This window comes from Chrysemys picta, chromosome 5 (assembly GCF_011386835.1).
Source record: "Chrysemys picta bellii isolate R12L10 chromosome 5, ASM1138683v2, whole genome shotgun sequence".
NCBI classification, from domain to species: Eukaryota; Metazoa; Chordata; order Testudines; family Emydidae; genus Chrysemys; species Chrysemys picta.
The window spans coordinates 28,044,950-28,064,221 of NC_088795.1; the positions used below are offsets into that span (position 1 = coordinate 28,044,950).

A 19,272-nucleotide genomic window follows, 5' to 3' on the forward strand; every position below is an offset into this window, starting at 1 on the left:
GCTCCGAACAAGTTCAGGAGGTGCTCCTGCATAGCAGAACGCAATCTACTCGCAAGACCTATCTTCAAAAGTGGAAACGATTCACACATTGGTGTTCTGCCAAACACCTTTCTCCTACCTCGGTACCTCTTCCGCTTATATTGGACTATCTCTTGGGCCTTAAGCGAACCGGCCTTTCTTTCAGCTCCATCAGGGTCCATTTAGCTGCTATTACGACTTTCCACGACAGAGTTGATGATATGTCTGTCTTTGCTCACGCTACTACGAAGCGTTTCCTCAAGGGCCTACAAACCTTATATCCAGACATTAAACAACCAACCACCCCCTGGGACCTTCATCTGGTACTGTCCGCCCTAACTCAACAACCCTTCGAACCCCTAGCCACGTGCTCCCTTTTACACCTCTCCATGAAAACTGCGTTTCTAGTGGCAATTACTTCTGCCAGACGGGCAGGAGAAATGGCAGCTCTCATGGCTCATCCACCATATACGATATTTTTTAAAGACAAGGTTACCCTCAGATTGCATCCCAAATTTCTTCCGAAGGTACACTCATCATTCCATATTAATGAACCCATACACCTCCCGACTTTTTTCCCGAAACCACATGCAAACTCCTTTGAAGCCTCAATGCATACACTAGATGTTCGCAGAGCCTTGTCATTCTATTTGGATAGAACCAAACCCTTTAGAAACTCCTCTAGACTTTTTGTCTCTATTGCAGAGCGCTCCAAGGGCATGCCTATTTCTACCCAGAGACTCTCGAACTGGATCTCCCAGTGCATCCGACTGTGCTATCAGATGAAAGGGGTTGCACCTCCAGATGGCATTAGAACACACTCCACTAGATCTCTGGCTGCCTCCATCGCGTTCTTACGCAAAGTCCCCTTGGCTGACATTTGTAAAGCAGCCACTTGGTCATCTGACCATACTTTTGCTAAACACTATGCCCTTATTCAAGGCCCTTTATCTGACATACGCTTGGGCAGGGCGGTACTCTCGACGGCGTTCCTACCAGATCCGAAGTCCCTACCTCCTTAAGATACACTGCTTTTAAGTCACCTGTAGTGGAGCACCCACAGGGACATCTGTAGTGGAGCACCCACAGGGACACTCATCTCGAAGAACGTCAGTTACTGCACAGGGTGAGTAACCTCCTCATATTATTATAATATTTATAAAATACCAACATTGCGCTAGGTTCTGTACATCTAGGTATGAAGACTAGGTTCTTGCCCTGAAGAATTTACAGACTATACGCAAAGAAATAATGCAAGAAGGCAATGAGGATGGGACAGAAATCAATGTGTTTTGAGCACTGAAGTTCTGCACATGTCTTGTGAGCATTACTGTTTTTTAAAAAGAAGAGTTTACAGCATCTGGCTTGCTAACTCCTCGATGAGGAGAGACTAGAAGCTTAGGTAGGAAGAGCTTGAAGCAGGGTCTGGAGGGAAGAAATCATATTGGGTTAGGGAGAATGGGTTTCAAATGTAGTGGACTGCATGGGAGAAGGCAGAGAGAATCAAAGAACTGGTTAACTCACTCACAGGCAAATTCTCCTCCTGTGATCTTCTGGGGAGTTGCTTACCTGTCTGCATCCCCTTGTTGCAGCAGCATGACTAGATATGGGGCAGAGACTCAAGACACAAGAGTGATGGTCAATGAATGCTTCATTTCCTGTTAATGCAGGTCTTTTGTAACAGACCCTATAAGGCCTATTTAATTTAGCACCTTTAAGCCCCCACACCAGTAGTTCTCAACCTTTCCATACCATGACTCACGTTACAACAGAATGTAATGGTTGCATATAGAAATTAAACAGTTTTGGGAGGGAATTAATAGAGAGATTCATCTGATGACAAAATGCTGGCTTCCTGGATATCCCCTAACGTGTATTTAGTGCTCCAGTGAAGGGTTTTCATTTTAATCAAAACAACAAATTAATTTTTTTTATTGTTAGCAGCTAGACTTTATATTGCACATTATTGGGTATGACACTCCTCCTCTGGAATTTTGCTATAGTAAAATTTGTCTTTGTAATGGAAAAGCTTTCGCACTACTTATGTACACAAGAGAAGAGAGACAAAGAGGACAGATATTTAGAAATGTGGTCACTCTTGTTAGTGTACTCGGAGGAGGAGGGCTCCCCAGCCAGCATCTTTAGCCGGATTCTTTACTTGTTTAGCATCAATATTCAAGGTGTGATGTATGTTAATGTTCTATTGTAACTTTGCCTTAATAAAAAGGTTTTCAACAACAACAACAACAAAAAGTTTCATGATCGCCCTGCTGTCTATCGGTAAAGAAAGGAAGGATGGTCATGACCCACCGAAAACCTTTTTGTGACTCCCAGGTTTTAAATTCATGCTCCACGCTAACAGTACTTCAAGCCCTCTTCACCCACCCCATGAGAAAGGGGAAATGTGGAGATGAGACATTAAATTTTTCATAAACAGCATCACAAATTACAAACAGGCAACAAAGCTTTGTCACATACCGTGTCTCCAGCACATCCACAGCAGCTGATAGATACCATCTGTTGGAATTTCCTCATGTGTTTTGTGTTGGAATTTCCAGTGAGAACTTGGTACCAATATAGTTTGCAGTGAATTTTGAGTCTTGGTGAGCAAAAACATGGAGGTACTTACTAGCTACTCTGGTTGAAATGGTTGTGGTGAGAACTCGCCTGAATTGTACTCTTCCAGAAAGTGTGTGTGTGTGTAATAACTGTACCCGCTACAATCTTTTACTTGTGTGGCTCTTCAGTGTTATCTGTCTGCTTGACTGAAATTTTCATAACTGCTCTGCTCTATTTCTAGGAGACAAAGTCATCCCGCTCTTTGTTCCACAGTGTGGAGAGTGTAGCTCTTGCGTAAGCCCCAAGGGCAATCTCTGCACTACAAATGAGTGAGTTTCATTGATTATTATTATTCAGGCTATGATTTAGTCACGGGTATTTTTAGTACAAGTCATGGATAGGTTACGGGCAATAAACAAAAAGTCACGCCCCTGACCTGTCCATGACTTGTACTAAAAATACCCCTAACTAAATCTTAGGTGCTGGCTGCAGCACTCCCGCAGATGTTGCTGCTCCTGGGGGCGGGGGGAGGGGGGGTGCTCCAGGGCCCCACTGTTGCTGGGGGTTCGGGGCGTCTGGGGCCCCACCACCCCTGCTGCTCATGGCGGGGGGTGGCCCGGGGCCCTGCCGACACTGCTGGGGAGCAGCGGCCTGGTGCGCCACCACTGCTCCAGGGCAGCCTGGGACCAGCTTCCTGGGGCCGCCCGAGCACTGGCCGGTGCCCAGCTGCTCCTTGCTTCCATGAAAGACTTGCAGCCTTAATTATTATCCTAAGTAATCTGATATCACTCATGCAAAAGTGACCCACATTTAAAATATCGAATTTACCCTTATTTTTGGTTGTCTTTTGAATAGCCTTGGAGCAGTTCGCGGATTAATGAAGGATGGCACCACTAGGTTTACCTGCAAAGGAAAACAGATTCATCAATTTGTTAGTACAAGCACCTTCACTGAATATACAGTGGTGCACGAGACAGCAGTTGTCAAAATTGATGCAGTTGCTCCTCCGGAGAAAGTGTGTCTGATCGGCTGTGGATTTTCCACCGGTTACGGGGCTGCCCTCAATACTGCCAAGGTGAGGATTAGCATGTGCGTTTTAAGGACAAGCTCTGTTGTTGGGATAGTGCTGTTTATTTGTGTGGGTCTAGTAAAGAGGGCATCAGCCTGAGAGTCAGGAGAACTGGCTTTGCTGCTGACATGCTGTTTGACCATGGCCAGGAAATATCATCTCTTTGTACCTCCCTCGCTTTCCCCATCTGTGAGGCACTTTGAGTTCTACAGATGAAAAGCTATATACAAAAGCTAAGTGGTATTATCGCATGTTGGTTTTCTCTGTTAGTTTGTTAGTTTTTATTTATTTATTTATCTTATGGCTCATTTTTAGGAGTAAATAATCTTGCATTTACTGAATTACGAAAAGGTTTCCTTTCATTTATCTTAAATAAATAAAGGCCTTCCATGAAATCATTGGTTCCCTGAAAGCATGGAGTTCTTCAGGGCTTGACAGTTTTCTGTGGCAACAGCTTTCATGCTGCAAAATTGGCCCAGTTCAGGTTTCTTTTTTGACTATACTTAATGAAAAGTAGAGAGAGGCTCCAACCAATGCCATGGATGTGAAGAGCCCCAAAGTTTATATGGAGGGTTACGAATCCAAATCCCCATGAGTATCTGATTTTACAGCTGGCCTCATCTCCAGAATGGGCTGAGCCCAAAGCCCTAACCTGAACACCCCCAAACACAGGAGGGCATGAGAAATCTGGATCTAAAAGCACAGTTTGTGACTTGGGAACATCTCTAATACAAACCTACTCTCATATGTATGCTGTGGTAGGTTTTATCCAGTTGTAATCCAATGATGGGAACCTTTACTTTGAATAGCAAAACTGCTTTTGTCCAATTTACAAGTGTAGTATCCAACACAAGCAGAGCCTAAAATGAAAAGATTTACAAGATCATTCATGCAGTGGAATCACTATACATCACTTGTATTCTAAGAGAGTCTGATGTTTTTATGATTATGCAGGTGGAACGTGGTTCTACCTGTGCTGTCTTCGGTCTGGGAGGAGTTGGCCTCTCGGTTGTCATGGGCTGTAAAGCCGCTGGTGCTTCTCGGATCATCGGGGTTGACATCAACAAAGACAAATTTGCCAAGGCTAAAGAGTTAGGAGCCACCGAGTGCGTCAACCCTCAGGACTTCACAAAGCCCATTGAAGATGTGTTGAGGGAGCTGACTGGTGGTAATGGTGTGGACTATTCCTTTGAAGTCATTGGACGCACTGATACCATGGTATGTGACCAAAAGATGTAAGATGATGACGTTCATCAACTTCTGTCCAGATATCAGTGAGAGTCGCTTATCTAGTGTCTTGACACACTAAGGACCCAATCTGAGGTGCTGAGTGCCTCCTGCAAGGCGTTAAGTGGAAATTCAAAATGGTGGAATCCACATGCCTCACACTGATATTCTGGGATCGCGGGAGGGGGAACTTTTTGTAGAAACTTTGAAAAGAAAATATACTGCCCCCTATGCTGGCCATGTTCAGCTAGGAGGCAGAAAACTCTGAGGGCCTTATTACTCCAGTTTTATGGCACGTAACTCCATTGATCTCTACTGAAATTAATTGAGTTACACTAGTATAAAACTGCGCTTTGCTTTCCTCTGTTTGATGTGAGTGCAGTGGTTTTGCCCCCTCGCCCAAGGCAGCAGCATTGGGGTTCACCCCCAATCCAGCAACTCTTTCCAATCTGTAGAAGCATGAAGGCATCTGCACAAAAATCCTGTACCGCCACAGCGGCACCTGGAAGTCGGTAGCCATGCTGCTAGAATGAGCAGGTAGATAGACTCCTGCCTAATAATGGTGAGGAATGATGCCAAGGAGGCAGCACTACCCTCTTTGGCTCCCCCACCTATCAATATTTGGTTCCACCAGGCTTTTTGTCCCTCCTCACCTCGCAATGGCAGATGGGCTGATACGGGCCACAATATTTATTTGATATCAAAAGGACTTTACAATATTTTCAGTCACGCAACCAATTAACAGCTTGGAGTGGAAGATGATTTCATAATGTTGTTAGTAGATAACTGTCTTTGTCTGATTATAGAGTGTTTCTTTGTTTTAAATCAGACAGCTGCCCTGGCATCCTGCCACATGAATTACGGAACGAGCGTGATTGTAGGAGTGCCTCCGTCAGCGTCACAGATCACCTACAATGCGATGCAGAAGAAGTGACTTAACTCTGTTGTGTGCTTGTGAAATTCACAGATTCTTGGATCAATTTAGGTGTCTAAACCTGACTAAAGGGTATGTGACTTGGGGTTTCATGTCAAGTTATCCCTGGCTTACTCCCACTGTAAAAAGGTAAAGTATTAAGCAACGCTTTCATTTGAACAATATCCCTTATTTCCTCTCCCTGTAGCTGTCTTTTATAGGTAGAAACCCTGCTTAGTAGTCTTTTTGATAGCATTAGTCCAATCTTGTTTTCTTTAAGACAAAACAACACACACACACACAAAAGGGGGGGAAGAAAAGGCTAGCAAAGCTTTTTTTTTTAAATGCAGCTTTGGTGGCTGGTGCTGTCTTGCTGCTGGAGGAAAAAGTCCACAACACACATCGTTTATGAGCCACTTTAAGACCTGGCAAAGTTTTACCAGCGTCAGGCTATTAAACGGTTGCTTTTACTTGCCTCTGGTCACAGGATCCCAGCAGCGTTCCACCAGGCTCACAGTTTGTTCTCTCACAAACCCTGGAGTTACAGTTTTAGAGCCATCTGACTCTAATTCTCATTTTATAAATTTGTTTTTGATTTCAAAACATCTCTGACCATGAGATTTTTTTTGGTACATCTGAAAATCATACCAATGGAAATAAGATTCAGGTTGCCTAAATACTGACTTGAGCCCAGATCCCCAGTGGGAAGTGAGGATCTGGGTGTCTGGTCCCTAATTTAGGCCCCCATGATTGAAATAACTCTTACAGAAAGTCATTTAGAAAATTAAACATTAGTTCTAAGTTGTCACATACAAAATTCAGTGATGCCTGTAGGAAATTATAAAATCCAGTTTTCTGTTTAAGGAATCTCTTCCATTCTGAGCTTTGTGTATATGATTGCAAACCTTAGGGGTACACGGTGAGTTGGATTGGACGGCAGGAAAGAAAACTGTAGAATTCTTGTAAAGAAAGTGTTAAATTGGTTTTAGGGTGCCAGCTTGATTCCACTGAATGCTTTTTGTTTGCACATAGCGTTCCATGGGTAAATAAATGTACATTGACAAGTCCCAACAGATGCATTAATAACCCACACACTAACCCTGCTCCATTACATTCCTCCACCCCCAAAAATAATGCTGATCCTGGAATTGCACCTCAAGCATGCTGTTCGCCAAAGGGCTTGCAAGCCCCATGGTGCAGCTGGGCTAAGAATGACTAAAATTCTGTGATTAATGGCCAAAGCAGAGATATCAATCATTAACATGACTTTCTCTGTTTCAGTATCCGCACTGTCCTGGTGTTTTAGGATCAGCATGGGGAGGTTACGTGAAATCTTAAAACAAAGTGTGGAGGAAACTCTTGGATGATTCTTTGCTACTACTAGCTGAGTAAAATGGACCAAACAAAACACTGTTTAATTAGTACAGTTTGTCTATGAAAACTTGTACCTGGGTCCAGAGCTTTGGAAATTAATTAAAGCAATTAAATTAAAATGTGCATCATTTAGCATTATTACAATGTTTCGTTTCTATTGAAGGCTGTATAGTTATTTGCACTGTTTAAATACAGCATCATGTGAGATGAGAGGAGAAGTCAATTTCAGTCCATATCTGTATTTAAGCAAGTAGACATTCAAAATGATCACATTAAGAATTTTGTTATCTATCAATATTTGTGGGTGAGTTAATATTACACATTTTTACACTTTGCTCAGAAAATGTACCTAATAAATGTTAATGAAAGCGGATATTTTCACATAAAATATCATGCCCAGTGAAAACACTTGGGATTATAAATACTGGAACAATCACAACAAAATTGATAGGGCAACAAGAAGCATTAAAAGCTGGGGCAGGTTAGACAGCAAATTCTCACTGAATTCAATGGGTGTCCTTGCCTCCTCCCCTGGTCAGGCTAAGTACTTAATTTGAAATTAGTAGGCACCACTGCATGTAACTGGGGTGGAAATCTCTGTTGCAGTGGACAAGAAACCTTTAGCACTACAAGGGGGGACGGGGGACGGGGACTCCTTCCAACCCTGATATTCTATGATGGTCACAAGCACATTATTTATCCCCCAGGTTGCAGCCAATCTGTAAGAAAGAAAATAATTGCTTTGAGTTACAAAATGACCAAAGCACTGAACAACAATGAAATGCCCTCAGTTGTGTGAAGCTATTCCACAAACAACGTTTTTCTTTAAGAGGAAAACATTTTAAAAAGATTCCCAAAAAGCAGCAGAACTGAGGCTCTGTAGTAACTAGTCCCAGGGGCGAGTCGCTGCCGCAGTCGGCGGAGCAGGGGCCCCCCCCCCGGCATCGCGGCGCTCTCGCGTTGGGGGAGCGGTCCCGGTACCTTCCCTGACGTGCAGCAAACGCCGGAATCACGGGGCCCGGGAGCTCTCCTCGGCGGCCCGACCCGGCAGCGAGACACACACGCCGCTCCGGCTTCTTCCTTGCTCCGGATGCTGGAGCAGCCGCCGCTCTCTCGCGCGGGAGCCACTTCCGGCTTTGTACCCCGCCCGCGCCTCCCCATTGGGCAGCCAGGCGACCAATGAGACGCTGTTCCCAAATGCGCGGGGCCTGTGACGTCACGTTCCGCGACCCTCCCGATGAGCTCCTGCATTACACGAGCAACCCGGAGCCAAGCAGCGCAGGGACACAGACCAAAAAGACAATATTCCGCCCCAAAAGCAAACTGTGACACGAGAGAGAAATGGGCAGAGCGCTTAGGGCAGCAATAACCAACCCTCTGTCACATTTTGATTTTCTCTCTACTGAACTTGTACTAAGAGGATATGGAAAGGAGAAGCCAGACATCGGCCGTCTCCTTGCTGTGACTCCACCACAAGGTGGAGAAGTGTACAGCACCAGGTGCAGGTTGCACAAGTGAGAGGGTGCTTTATCACACTGACATTCCCCTGGGTCAGGAGGCTCCTCACTATCACTACCACTACCACCACCACCCCTGTTAGCATGAGGAAGTCTTCCTGGGGAGCCACTCCCTGACCCCCCACCCTCTAGTTACACGCAGATTGTGCTCCCTGGACAGGAAGAGCTAGGCGCTCACACCCACTACGGTGCCCAGCCTCTGCCACTGAACGCTTTCCCAAATGAACAGTACATACTGGCTTGTAAGATTCAACTCAGGACCGGCGCTTGGCTTAACCGCAGGTGCTGAGATTACAGATAATGAGAATAAAATTATTAACAAAGAGCAGAGTTTAATAAGAATGTTGGAAACCAGTCATTACCTAAACCGCCAAAATCATAGCACGCTTTTTAGATACAAACCATCAGGTTAACCTCCTGGCTGAAGACGTTTCTCTCACCCAAAGTCAAAGTCTGCAGCGGCGTTTTCAAGCGAGGCTGCCTGCGACCCACGCTGTCCCTTCGCTTGCCAGGTGCAGGAGGAAGGGGTGTCTTCTGTGCCTTCTATATATACCCCCGATGTTCACTGTCTTTACTCGAAGGCGGGATAATCCCCCGGGGCTTTTTTGCCTGCACGCTCCTTTTCTGTAGAGTTCACATCTCTTTATTACATAAACTTTGCATGTAAACAGGCGTGCGGTCTCTTCTTTTACAATGCTACATTCACATCCCAACAGAGACATATCCCCTTCAGAGTTTAAACACACATTTTCATTTTATAAATACACAACTCCTTACATAGTATCTGTACGACATTTCACCACAATATTAATGACTAGCGTGTCCCCGGCATTCATGTTTCTGTAACCCCTCTGCACCCCCCTTGCCAGTTGTCATTAACATACTCTTGTGTCACGGACACCAGACCGGTGGCAATGATTCAATGCAGGGATTTGTGACTAGCCACTGAGCCCTTTGTTGACCCATCAAACAAGTAACCCGCTGGCCCCAGGAGGGGGACTGCGGAAGCCCTGGGATGGCTCTGTGTTGTAACCGAAAGGCGGGCAGAACTGAACGCCCGGGCGACGCGAAGCAGGTAAGCTACATGTTGCGATAGTGCCGCTTGGCCTGTGACATAAGCAGATAGCTCACTTGTCAAAAATCCAAATACATTTCTATTTTGCCCCGGTACGAACTACAGAGGTACCTTCTGGGGTCAGTACCTGGAATGCTAATATCCAAAACAAGGAGAATGAATGGCATAGAACAAGTGACTCCTGAGGGCGTTCTGCACCAAAAGAATAAAAATTCTGTACACGGTATTTTAAAATTCTGCAAATTTTATTTGTCAAATAAATGTGGAAGCTCCAGCATGGCATTGGGGAGCACAGGCCACCGGCTTCACAGAGGCGGGAGATCACTGTGCAGCTCCCCCCGGTACTCAGCGGTGAGGCTGCACCCAACCCTGACGCAGCGCAAGGACAGGGCCTGGCCCAGAAACAGCCCAGGGCCCTGCCCCTCCTTGCTAGGTGCACCAGCCGTGGGCAGGCAGGCTCAGCAAGGCAGGATCTAAATCTAGAGCGACTTAGTGTGTGGGGATCCAGGTGAGGGTTGAGAGGGCTCTGGGTGGGGCAATCTGGGTGCAGGCAGCTCAGTGGGGGATCTGACTGCAGGGGGAGGACTTGAATCCACTGGGGCTTGTTGGAGGGTTCTGGGTGCAACGGTAATGGGACTCTGTGGGGGGTGGGGGGCGGAGTGTCCAGGTGAACGTGGTTGGGGCTCAGTGGAAGGGGGAGCCCTGGAGGGGATAGAGCTCAGCAGGGGGGTCTGAGTGTGGGGGGAATCAGTGGAGGGGTAAGTGGGGCTCGTCAGGGGGGTTCTGGGTGTGGGGGGTGAGGCTTGGCGGGAAGGTCTGAGTATGAGGGGGTCTGGATGCATGGGGTTGGGCAGATGGGGGAGCAGCTCCCTCTACAGTGATCCCTCCCCCTGCAGCTGAAGAGCGATGGGTGCAGGAAGTGTGTGTGTGGGAGGGATGTGCATGCAGCGCTTCCTACAGCCGGGGGAGAAATCTGGGGGTGGGTCTGACACAACCCCGGATGCCGTGCAGGGGAAGAGGAAGTCCCGTCCTCCCCAGCCCAGATGGCACTAGCAGCTGAGTCCGGCACATGTTAGGAGCTACCGGCAAGGTCTTCCCCAGTCCCGCCCCCTGCCCCACAATGATTTACCTCTCTGCCGGCTGTCCTGGACACCCAAACGTACTGCTGGGGAAGGTTGCGTGACCGCTCTCGTGGCTTCCTTATCAAAAAGTCATTTTTCTGTGGGAAAGCAAAGAAATTTGCGTGGGATGTAAATTCTGCGCACACGCAGTGGTGCGGAATTCCCCCAGGAGTACCAAGTGGAAGAACTGGAACCAACTGATGGGCTGGATTTTAGTGACATGTGAAGAGTTTTATAATTTGTAAAATCATCCTAGGAATACACTACCTCCGCTGCAACGTGGGGCGCCTCCCAATGCCTTGCTGCTGTGGCTCCCGAGCAGGGCCGCTCACAAACAGCCAAACGACTTGCAGGTCACGCCCTGAATGTCTGCGTATCGCCACGGCCCTGGTCCGACAATTCTGACCCCGGTGGCCTGTTAGCAAACACCGGCCACGCTCTGGCTTCCGACAGCCTCGATCGCTACGTGCGCGGTGATCCCGACGCGCTCCCGGTCTTCCCCGCGGAAATGTCTGTTTGGCACTGTCCAGATATATTCGGTCCTTTGCCTCTGTGAGGGCATCGAGCTACACCACCTTAAATGGAGTACCCCACACGATTCACAACGCTGGATGATTTGCTATTAAAGAACAAAACAAGTTCATTTAACTACAAAGAGAGTTTTTTTAAAAGTACAAGTTATAGTCACAAATGGTTACAAGACAAACATAAAACGCTTCCTAGTACGCAACTTAAACTAGACGTGATTCAAGGTGAAATCATTAACGCAGATTTCCATGAGCATTGCTGACCAAATTACAGGGCAAGAACTGCTCCCGAGGTCCAATGGCTGTTTTCTTTTGTCCGCTTAGGTGAAAGAGAGAGATGGACAAGAAGAGATAACTTGGGATGTTTTTGGCCCTCTTTTATAGCTCAGTCACCCTTTGGAAAGCATGTTCCTGAGCATGGCCCCTGGTTAAAAGCTCTTTCCAGCTGAGAGCAAGGAGACACACAGTTTGGTGGGGGAGAGGTTTCGTACTGTCGTTTGCTAAGATCGGATCTGTGTGTTCCTGCCCTGCTTCCTTGCCAAAGAATGACCACTTGATCAGGGCCGGATTAACTCTCCTGTGGGCTTGGGGCTGTTAGATTTTGTGGGGCTGTTGCCGGCACAGGGGCCTGAGGACAGCAACAGTGGGGTTCGGTGCCCGGAGTGCTTCACGCCAATAAACATACCGGGGTGGAGAAACAATCAAAGTTTATTTGAGATCTCAAAGCGGTGCAAGGAGACAGGCAAGTCTCAAATCGAGCACACCAGCAAAAACAGTTTCTCTCTTCTTTATGCATTTTACAACTAAGCCCCCCCTCTCTACCGAAGGCATGTTTATACATTTAAGCAACTAAATCATTCTAGGGCTATAAATCTAGCTTGTTAGTAACTTCTCTCTAAACAGTTATTTGGTCCTGTTTACCCTTAGTTTATTACCCCTTCCCCAGCTAGAAACATGCAAACCTCATCATTATTGTTTGGTACCTGAAATGAACAAGGTCGTAATTGCTAACTGGCTATTTACACATTCCAATTCCTGTCCTTGGTTGTTAAGGTCGATCAGAGTTAAACATGGAAAGACAGAGTTTAAACATGGAAGAACTCTGGCTCAGGCAGGCATAGTAACCCCAACAGGGCCTCTGAGGGCTTGGGGTGGGAGAGTGGGCTCAGGGCTGGGGCAAGGGATTAGGGTGCAGGCTGCGTCCGGGAAGCGCATACCTCAGGCAGAACCTGGGGTCCCCGGCCAATGGGAGCTGCGGAGCCAGCGCTGGGGGCAGCACACAGAGATTCCCTGTATGCCCCTCGCCTAGGTGCTGCAGGGGCACATTGGCGAGCTGGCGCTCGCAGCTCCAGGCCCCGGGGGAGGGCGCGCGGAGGCTCGGGGACTGGCGTCCGGCCAGCGGCGCAGAGACTTGCCGCGGGCCGGATGAAAAGAAGCAGTGGGCCGCATCCGGCCGGCAGGCCTGCGGGGCCCCGGGCTGCAGCCCCTAAAGCCCCTGCATTAATCCAGCACTGCACTTGATAGGTGATGATACCTGCCTGGGGTATCAACTTGTCTTTTGTGTTTCAGAAACAGGTTTGCCCACTCCCCAGACATGTCTGGTAAACAAGTATTGATTTTGGCTTATGTTCGTAACTTTACATATAATGTTGCTACATACATTTTACCATGATATTATTGACCAGCAAGTTTTACTTCTCACATGGTACCCCAAGCAGGCCTATTCTGGACAAAGATTTTTACAATAGTGTGTCGGATGTGAATACAGGGGTGCGTTCTGTCACGGTATCTTATTGAACTTTTCTTCCTGGACTATGCCATTATTGACTTTCCACAATAAACCCGACTGATATTGGTTATTTGAGCCCTTCTATATATTTCATAACAAACCAACGCATAGCCAAGCACTCGATGCTATAATTTATCGACACTGCCCACCAGCCACATAGGCGGTTAATTACAGGCGGGTTCCTTCTTTAAAAAGCTCATCATAGATAGACCAGACCCTGGCACCTCTTAAAGAAGCCGGCCACCCTGGGACTTTGGCCTTAAATGGTTGGTACATTCACTGCTTAAATGGTTGCTCCTTCCCACTCTCTTGCCCTTAAGTAAAGGCCACCCTCTCCTCTGGCATTTAATACCGCTTTGACTGGAAGGAGATATGCCTTGGTCTCAGCATCTCTCTTCACGCAGAATTCTTTCTGTGAATTAAAAAACGCCCCCAAAACTTTGGAAATACCGACGGGTTACAAACATATTGTGACAATTCAGCAAAGGGCCCTGGTCCCTGAATGGCTCATGGAGAGACTTGGCTATACAGTGGTCAATGGTGCTCTGATCAGACCCCTGTAAAACCAGAATGACCCAATGGGGAGAGACAGGGTAGGGGGATATCAAGATCAAAATCCAGTCTGAAGTGGAGTCGGCGGGATTACACAGAAGGAATCAAAAGCAGAATCCAGCCCAGGGTCAAACAGCTGCTGGGCTTTCTGAGGGAGCGACCCCTCACTGCTCCCTTTAACCCTTTCTGCTCTAGTGACTCCAGCAGTAATACTATCCAGGTGAGCTATGCTCTTCTGGTGATGTGACTCCAACTGCCCTGGAACTGTACGGTGCTGATCTGACAGCAGCAATGAGAGAGAAAGATTTGAAGCGGGGGGGGGGGGGGGGGGTTGGGCAGCGACAGCCAGGAGCCAGCACAGCTTGGCGGCTTGGGATCATTGTTGTGTGAGCTACAGTAGTGCTGACCAAAATCAGGGCATGGGCATTATTAGCAGTATTATGGTAGCACATAGAAGCCCAAAACCAAGGAGGAAACGCTATGATATGCACGTTAGCAGCAGCACATTACAGTAGCACCTGGGAGGAGAGGCGGGCCATTATGAAGTGCACATTAGCAGCAGCACTACAATAGGGCCCACGGGCTCCCCTTTTTATAGTGCCTGGGGGGAACCCCCTATATGGGAGCATCTGTCCCAGAACCAAGTGCACATTATCCAGGGACATGCCCAGAAATTTAACTTTGACCCCTTTTGTTGGGGCACTGTGCCCCCACCGCTCTGGCAGAAGCATGCTCTTCCCCCCACCCCAGCTCCAACAGGAGCTTGCTCTCCCCACCACCTAGGGTGACCAGATCACCAAAGACAAATATCAGGACGCGGGGGGGGAGGGGGGGTGACGTGGGGGGGGGGGCGTGGCGGGGGGCGGGGCCAAAAAAAAAAAAAAAAAAAAAAACCTTCCTCCGCAAGTGCTGGAGGGAGGCCCGGGAGACTCAGGGGAAGCGCGGGGCCAGGGTGAGTGAGAGTCCGGCCTGGCCCCGAGCAGGCAGGACTCAGTCGGGTGGTAAGGAGAGGAGGGGGGCGGCCCGCGGGGCCAGGCGGCGGCTGTTGTTGTCCCCCCGGGCAGCGGGACTCGGGAGCAGCCGCTGCTGCAGCTCCCACTGCCGCGGGGGAGGAAGCGGCCATGGCGCTTGGCGGCTGCGGCTCTGGCGCCCCCGAACCCCCCGAGCCGGGGCCTGCTGCGGGGACCCAGCAGCGCGCACGCTGCGCCCAGCCCCTGGCCAGCGTCTGGGCTGCTACCCAGCTAGTGCTATCGCGCGGCGGCCCCAGAGTGGGGGCAGCAGGCCCCAGCCCCCCCGTCCCGCAGGGGAACGAACGGGGCTGGGCAGCCGATGCCTCCGCCCCGGGGCCGCCGCGCGATAGCACCAGCTGGGCAGCCCAGACGTGCCTAGCCAGGGGCTGGGCCCAGCGTACGCGCTGCTGCAGGCCCCGGCTCGGGGGGTTCGGGGGCGCCAGAGCCGCCGAGCGCCATGGCCGCTTCCTCCCCCGTCGCCTGGCCCCGCGGGTCGCCCCCCTCCTCTCCCAACCACCCAACTGAGTCCTGCCTGCACTGGGCCAGGCCGGACTGTTACTCACCCCGGCCCCGCGCTGCCTCTGAGTCTCCCGGGCCTCCCTCCAGCACTTGCGGAGGGAGGGGGAATGGTGAGCCCGGGGAAGAGGCGGGGATTCGGGGAGGGAGCCAATCGGGGGAGGAGGGGGCGGAGTCGGGGCAGGGGGGGGGGGCGCGAGCACTTCCGGGCTCGAGGCTCGGGGCATTTCCTTGTTTGTCCGGTTGTCCCGACCGCACGTCGGTCGGGACGCGGGACAAACAAGGAAATATCGGGATGGTCCCGATAAAATCGGGACGTCTGGTCACCCTACCACCACCGCAACCGCAGGGCTGGAGGAGTTCAGTGTCCCTGACAATTATTGGGGAGGGGGCGTGCCTCTTCTTGTCCCCCCTTTTGCATGCCCCGACATTATCATACCACCTGGGAGGTGCCCCAGTATGAAGTAGACATTATCGGCAGCATTACAGTAACAGCCTCCCCATTTTATAGTGCACATCGTCAGCAGCATTATGGTAGCGCCAGGGGGCGGAGGGGAATTATGAGGTACATATGATCAGCAACATTATGGCAACTCCTTTGGCCCCTGTGGTTTGCTGTTACTTGGGACTGTGCTAAACTATTTCCATCTGGCACAATCCGAATTACTCATGGAACCCACAGAGTCCTGTTCCTCAAGGGAATCACACCGCCCAGGCCCTTTCCTTGCTCTGAAACCCAAGCCTGCTTCTCCGGCCCACCCCACGTCCAAAGGAGCTGTTTCTCTGCTTCCTTCCAGGGGCCTAAGTTCCTTTACTGTCTGTTAACTTTCTGCCCAGAACACAGCCGATCCCTCAGCCTCTGCGTATACAACCGGTCCCAAAGACACCCCTCAGCTTCTGATCGGCTGTGCCATGCGGCCCAGTGTTTCGGGTGGTGGCTCCCCATTGCTCACAGCTATCTCTACACAAAGGGGCACTTAATTGCTCCGTCTGCTTAGCTGGAAAGAAAAGCTCTTCACACACTCGGGTCTGTGATTGTCTATAGATCAAAGAGCCATTCTCACCTTCCAGCATAACAACAGTTAATGCCCACATATTCTGGAATGGGTTTGAATCCTCAGACCTCTGGGATAGGGCGCAGGGGCTGTTTAGACAGGGACAACTACAATGCTCAGGGAAACAGCCCATAACTCTTCCAAGAGGAGACTGGAAGAGTGTGGCTTGTTTGGCCTAAAACCAGGGATGTGGTTGCTCCTTGTAAGTACACCAGGGAAGGGAAGGAGCTAGTGAAGCCAACGGGGATAAACTCACCAGGGCTCAGCTGAGGCTGGAAATGAGAAGACTGTTCCCACCCACCAGCAGATGGGGGGAGGGTCTGGAAAACCCCAAACTAGCTGCAAGCTGGAGCAGTTTCTGAAGAAGATTCTCTGTCATAGCCCTTCCCATAGGAGGGAGCCCGGCCTAGATCCAGCCCTTAAATAAACTACCCACTGATCAGCTGCAGGTGGTGACACTCCCTGTCCACCTGGAGATCAGCCTGGCTCCTCCTCCTACTAAGGCATCCACAGCTGATGATGACTGTGGTGTCAGCCCTTACAATGAGCTGCCCTGGGTCTCTGCTGACAGCTCAAGGTTCTCATAGATCCCAAAGCCCGAAGGGATCCCTGTGATCAACTCATCTGTCCCCCCTGTCTGACCCAGGCCCTGAATTAATCCCTGCTTGAACCAGAGCAGCTCTCTTAGGAAAACATCCCATCTTGATTTAAACCTGGCCAGAGCTGGAGAATGCACCGCAGCTCATGGGGGGAGCTGTAAACCAGGATGCCTGTGTTCTATCCCCAGCACTGGGAGGGGATTGGGGTCTAGCGGCGGGCTAGAAGCCAGGACTCCCAGGGCCTGGACAGGGGCTGGAGGTGGATGGGGGGGAAGAGGGGCTTTAGCACAGCCCAGGCTCTTCTCTCCCCTTAATGTCTGGATCTGCCAGTCAAAAGGACCCAAGTCCCAGCTGCCTACTCAGCAATGAGCCAGATCGCTGTTCTCCTGTACCCTCCGTGCCTGGGCACTGACCCACAAGGCCCTCTCCCGCTTGCCTGAGGCTCTCCCGCCCATAACACTCTCCCACCCTGCTCCTGTTCTTGCTCAGGATGCACCTTGCCCGGGCCGTCTTCAAGGTCTGCGCCTTCAATGGGCACAGCTTTGGAGAGACCAAGTGGCCAATGTGCGGGTGATAAGTGCACCGATTGAGGCGCTTGCTGTGGGGGTGGTTCTGAGATCGGCCTGGCTCCACAGGGGGTTTTTAGGGACCCGCCTGGCTCTGGAGGGATGGGGGGTGGGTCTGTCATGGGCTCTGCCTGGGAAGCAGGCGCTGATGAAGCCAGCGTGGCGCCTGGCTGCCCACGCCCCCCTCCTCAGCGTGCATCTCTGCAGATCCTGGTGCTCTGTGACATTGCCATGGTGCAGCAGGTCCAAGACAGCACGGGAAACGCTGTCCTGGCCCTAGCGAAGGAACTCACCGGGTACCGGGCCCAGCCAGGATGCCCGGGTTCTATCCCTGGTTCTCAAAGGGGGAATGGGTCTAGTGGGCTAGAGAGCAGGGGAGCTGGGTGCTATCCCTGGCTCAGGTGGGGAAAGGCAGGGGGTGAATGAGGTGATGTTCACAGCTCTTTCCCTGGGCAGGTACAACCTGTGCCATCGCTACGCCCAGTTGGGGAGCCAGAGACTTGGGCACGGGACCTACAAGGAGCCGGTCATCTGTGTGTATCAGTAAATTCCCCCCAAAGCACCCCTCAGTGTCAGGTCCCCATGTCACTTTCCTCACCCCCTTGAGCCAACCAGTCCCCCTGCTTGGGGTCTGGATTGGATCTGGCATCCCCCTACAGAGGAGAGGCCCCGTGTCCCATTTCCCCCTCACACACACTCCCGAGCCAACCAGTCTGCCTCCCTGCCCTGGGGCTGGATCGGAGCTAGCACCCCTGGCAAGGTCATGCTCTCGGCTGGCTGTGACCCTGCTCTCCTGGAAGGTCAGACATGATGTCAGTCACTAATTGGTGCCAGTTTGGGTATGAGGAGACCGAAGAAGCTGGAGACTTTGCCAGGGGGCTCTTTGCTGCCAGATTCCAGGCTTCCAGCACAAGTGGTTCCCCCAGTGACACCCTCCTCAGTGCCCCCTGGTGCCTCTGCTGCTCCCCCACGCCCTCACCCCACCCCACCCTGCAATGCCCCAGGGCACTCTCCTTTCCCCAGACCCCTTCCACACTTAACTACTTCTCCTCCCAGTACCTCCAAACCCAAGGTGCCCCCTCCACCTCTATAACCCCCTCACCCTCTTTCTCCTCCACTCCGCCAAGTCCCTCATGCTCCTTAATCCCCCATGGCCCCTTTCCCCTCCACCCTTTGTGACCCTTCCCACGCCCTCTTTCCTATGATCTCTCTGATCCCCTCCTCCCCATGTTCCCCCAGGCCCAGGCCCTACAGGGATGGAATGGGATCCAGGCATCCGGGAGGACACCCCTACCGGCAGAACCACAGTGCTGCTAGGCCCGGGGTGGGGGTGGGGGTGCAGCAAGGGAAACAGACCCAGCCACCCAGGTGTCCAAGGCAGCTCTCCTGGGAGAGGGACAACAGTGCTGTCAGCCCCATGGGGAGGGAATGTGACCCAGACATCCAGGACAGCTCCACAGGGGCTCTGTAGTGCCTGGAGAAGGGGGGAGGGAATGGGACCCAGATGACTCCTTTAGGGGCTCTGCAGCTCCCAGCCCCTGGGAGTGGGGGTTGTAGGGAATGGGACCCATGCATCCAGGCTCCCATCTCTGTGTCCCCCAGAACATGATGGTGCTGAGGGACCCGAATGGGGGTGGGGCCTGCCTCCCAACTGGATGTGCAGAGATCCTGATTTCCCCTGGCTGATCAGGGATGGTGCTGACACCACGATAAGAGTCCTGACCCACTGCAGCTATAACAGGTAGCTGGGGGCCAGCACAGGGACAGGGGCGCAGTCCCAAGGGA

General features: G+C 50.8%; 1 protein-coding gene and 1 long non-coding RNA gene across 7 annotated transcripts in view; one reads left to right on the top strand and one right to left on the bottom strand.

Moving 5' to 3' along the window:
* Nucleotides 1-7,279, top strand: part of LOC122172901 (alcohol dehydrogenase 1A-like) — an 89,116-nt gene extending 81,837 nt beyond the window's left edge. For 4 of the 6 annotated variants that reach the window (XM_065596168.1, XM_065596170.1, XM_065596167.1 and 1 more), the window contains 4 exons: nucleotides 2,819-2,906; nucleotides 3,433-3,652; nucleotides 4,601-4,864; nucleotides 5,703-7,279. In XM_065596168.1, the coding sequence (XP_065452240.1) occupies nucleotides 2,819-2,906; nucleotides 3,433-3,652; nucleotides 4,601-4,864; nucleotides 5,703-5,807 (677 nt within the window). In that variant the 3' untranslated portion in view covers nucleotides 5,808-7,279. The remainder of the gene's footprint in view (nucleotides 1-2,818; nucleotides 2,907-3,432; nucleotides 3,653-4,600; nucleotides 4,865-5,702) is intronic. The other 2 variants (XR_010601252.1, XR_010601253.1) reach the window with 2 other exon arrangements.
* Nucleotides 7,280-8,800: 1,521 nt separating this feature from the next.
* On the bottom strand, nucleotides 8,801-17,589 carry LOC135983568 (uncharacterized). The gene is made up of 4 exons (XR_010601260.1): nucleotides 16,579-17,589; nucleotides 11,141-11,492; nucleotides 10,882-10,971; nucleotides 8,801-9,301 (listed from the first exon to the last, which is right to left on the bottom strand). It is a non-coding gene; the product is annotated as an uncharacterized LOC135983568 (long non-coding RNA).
* Nucleotides 17,590-19,272: the final 1,683 nt, after the last annotated feature.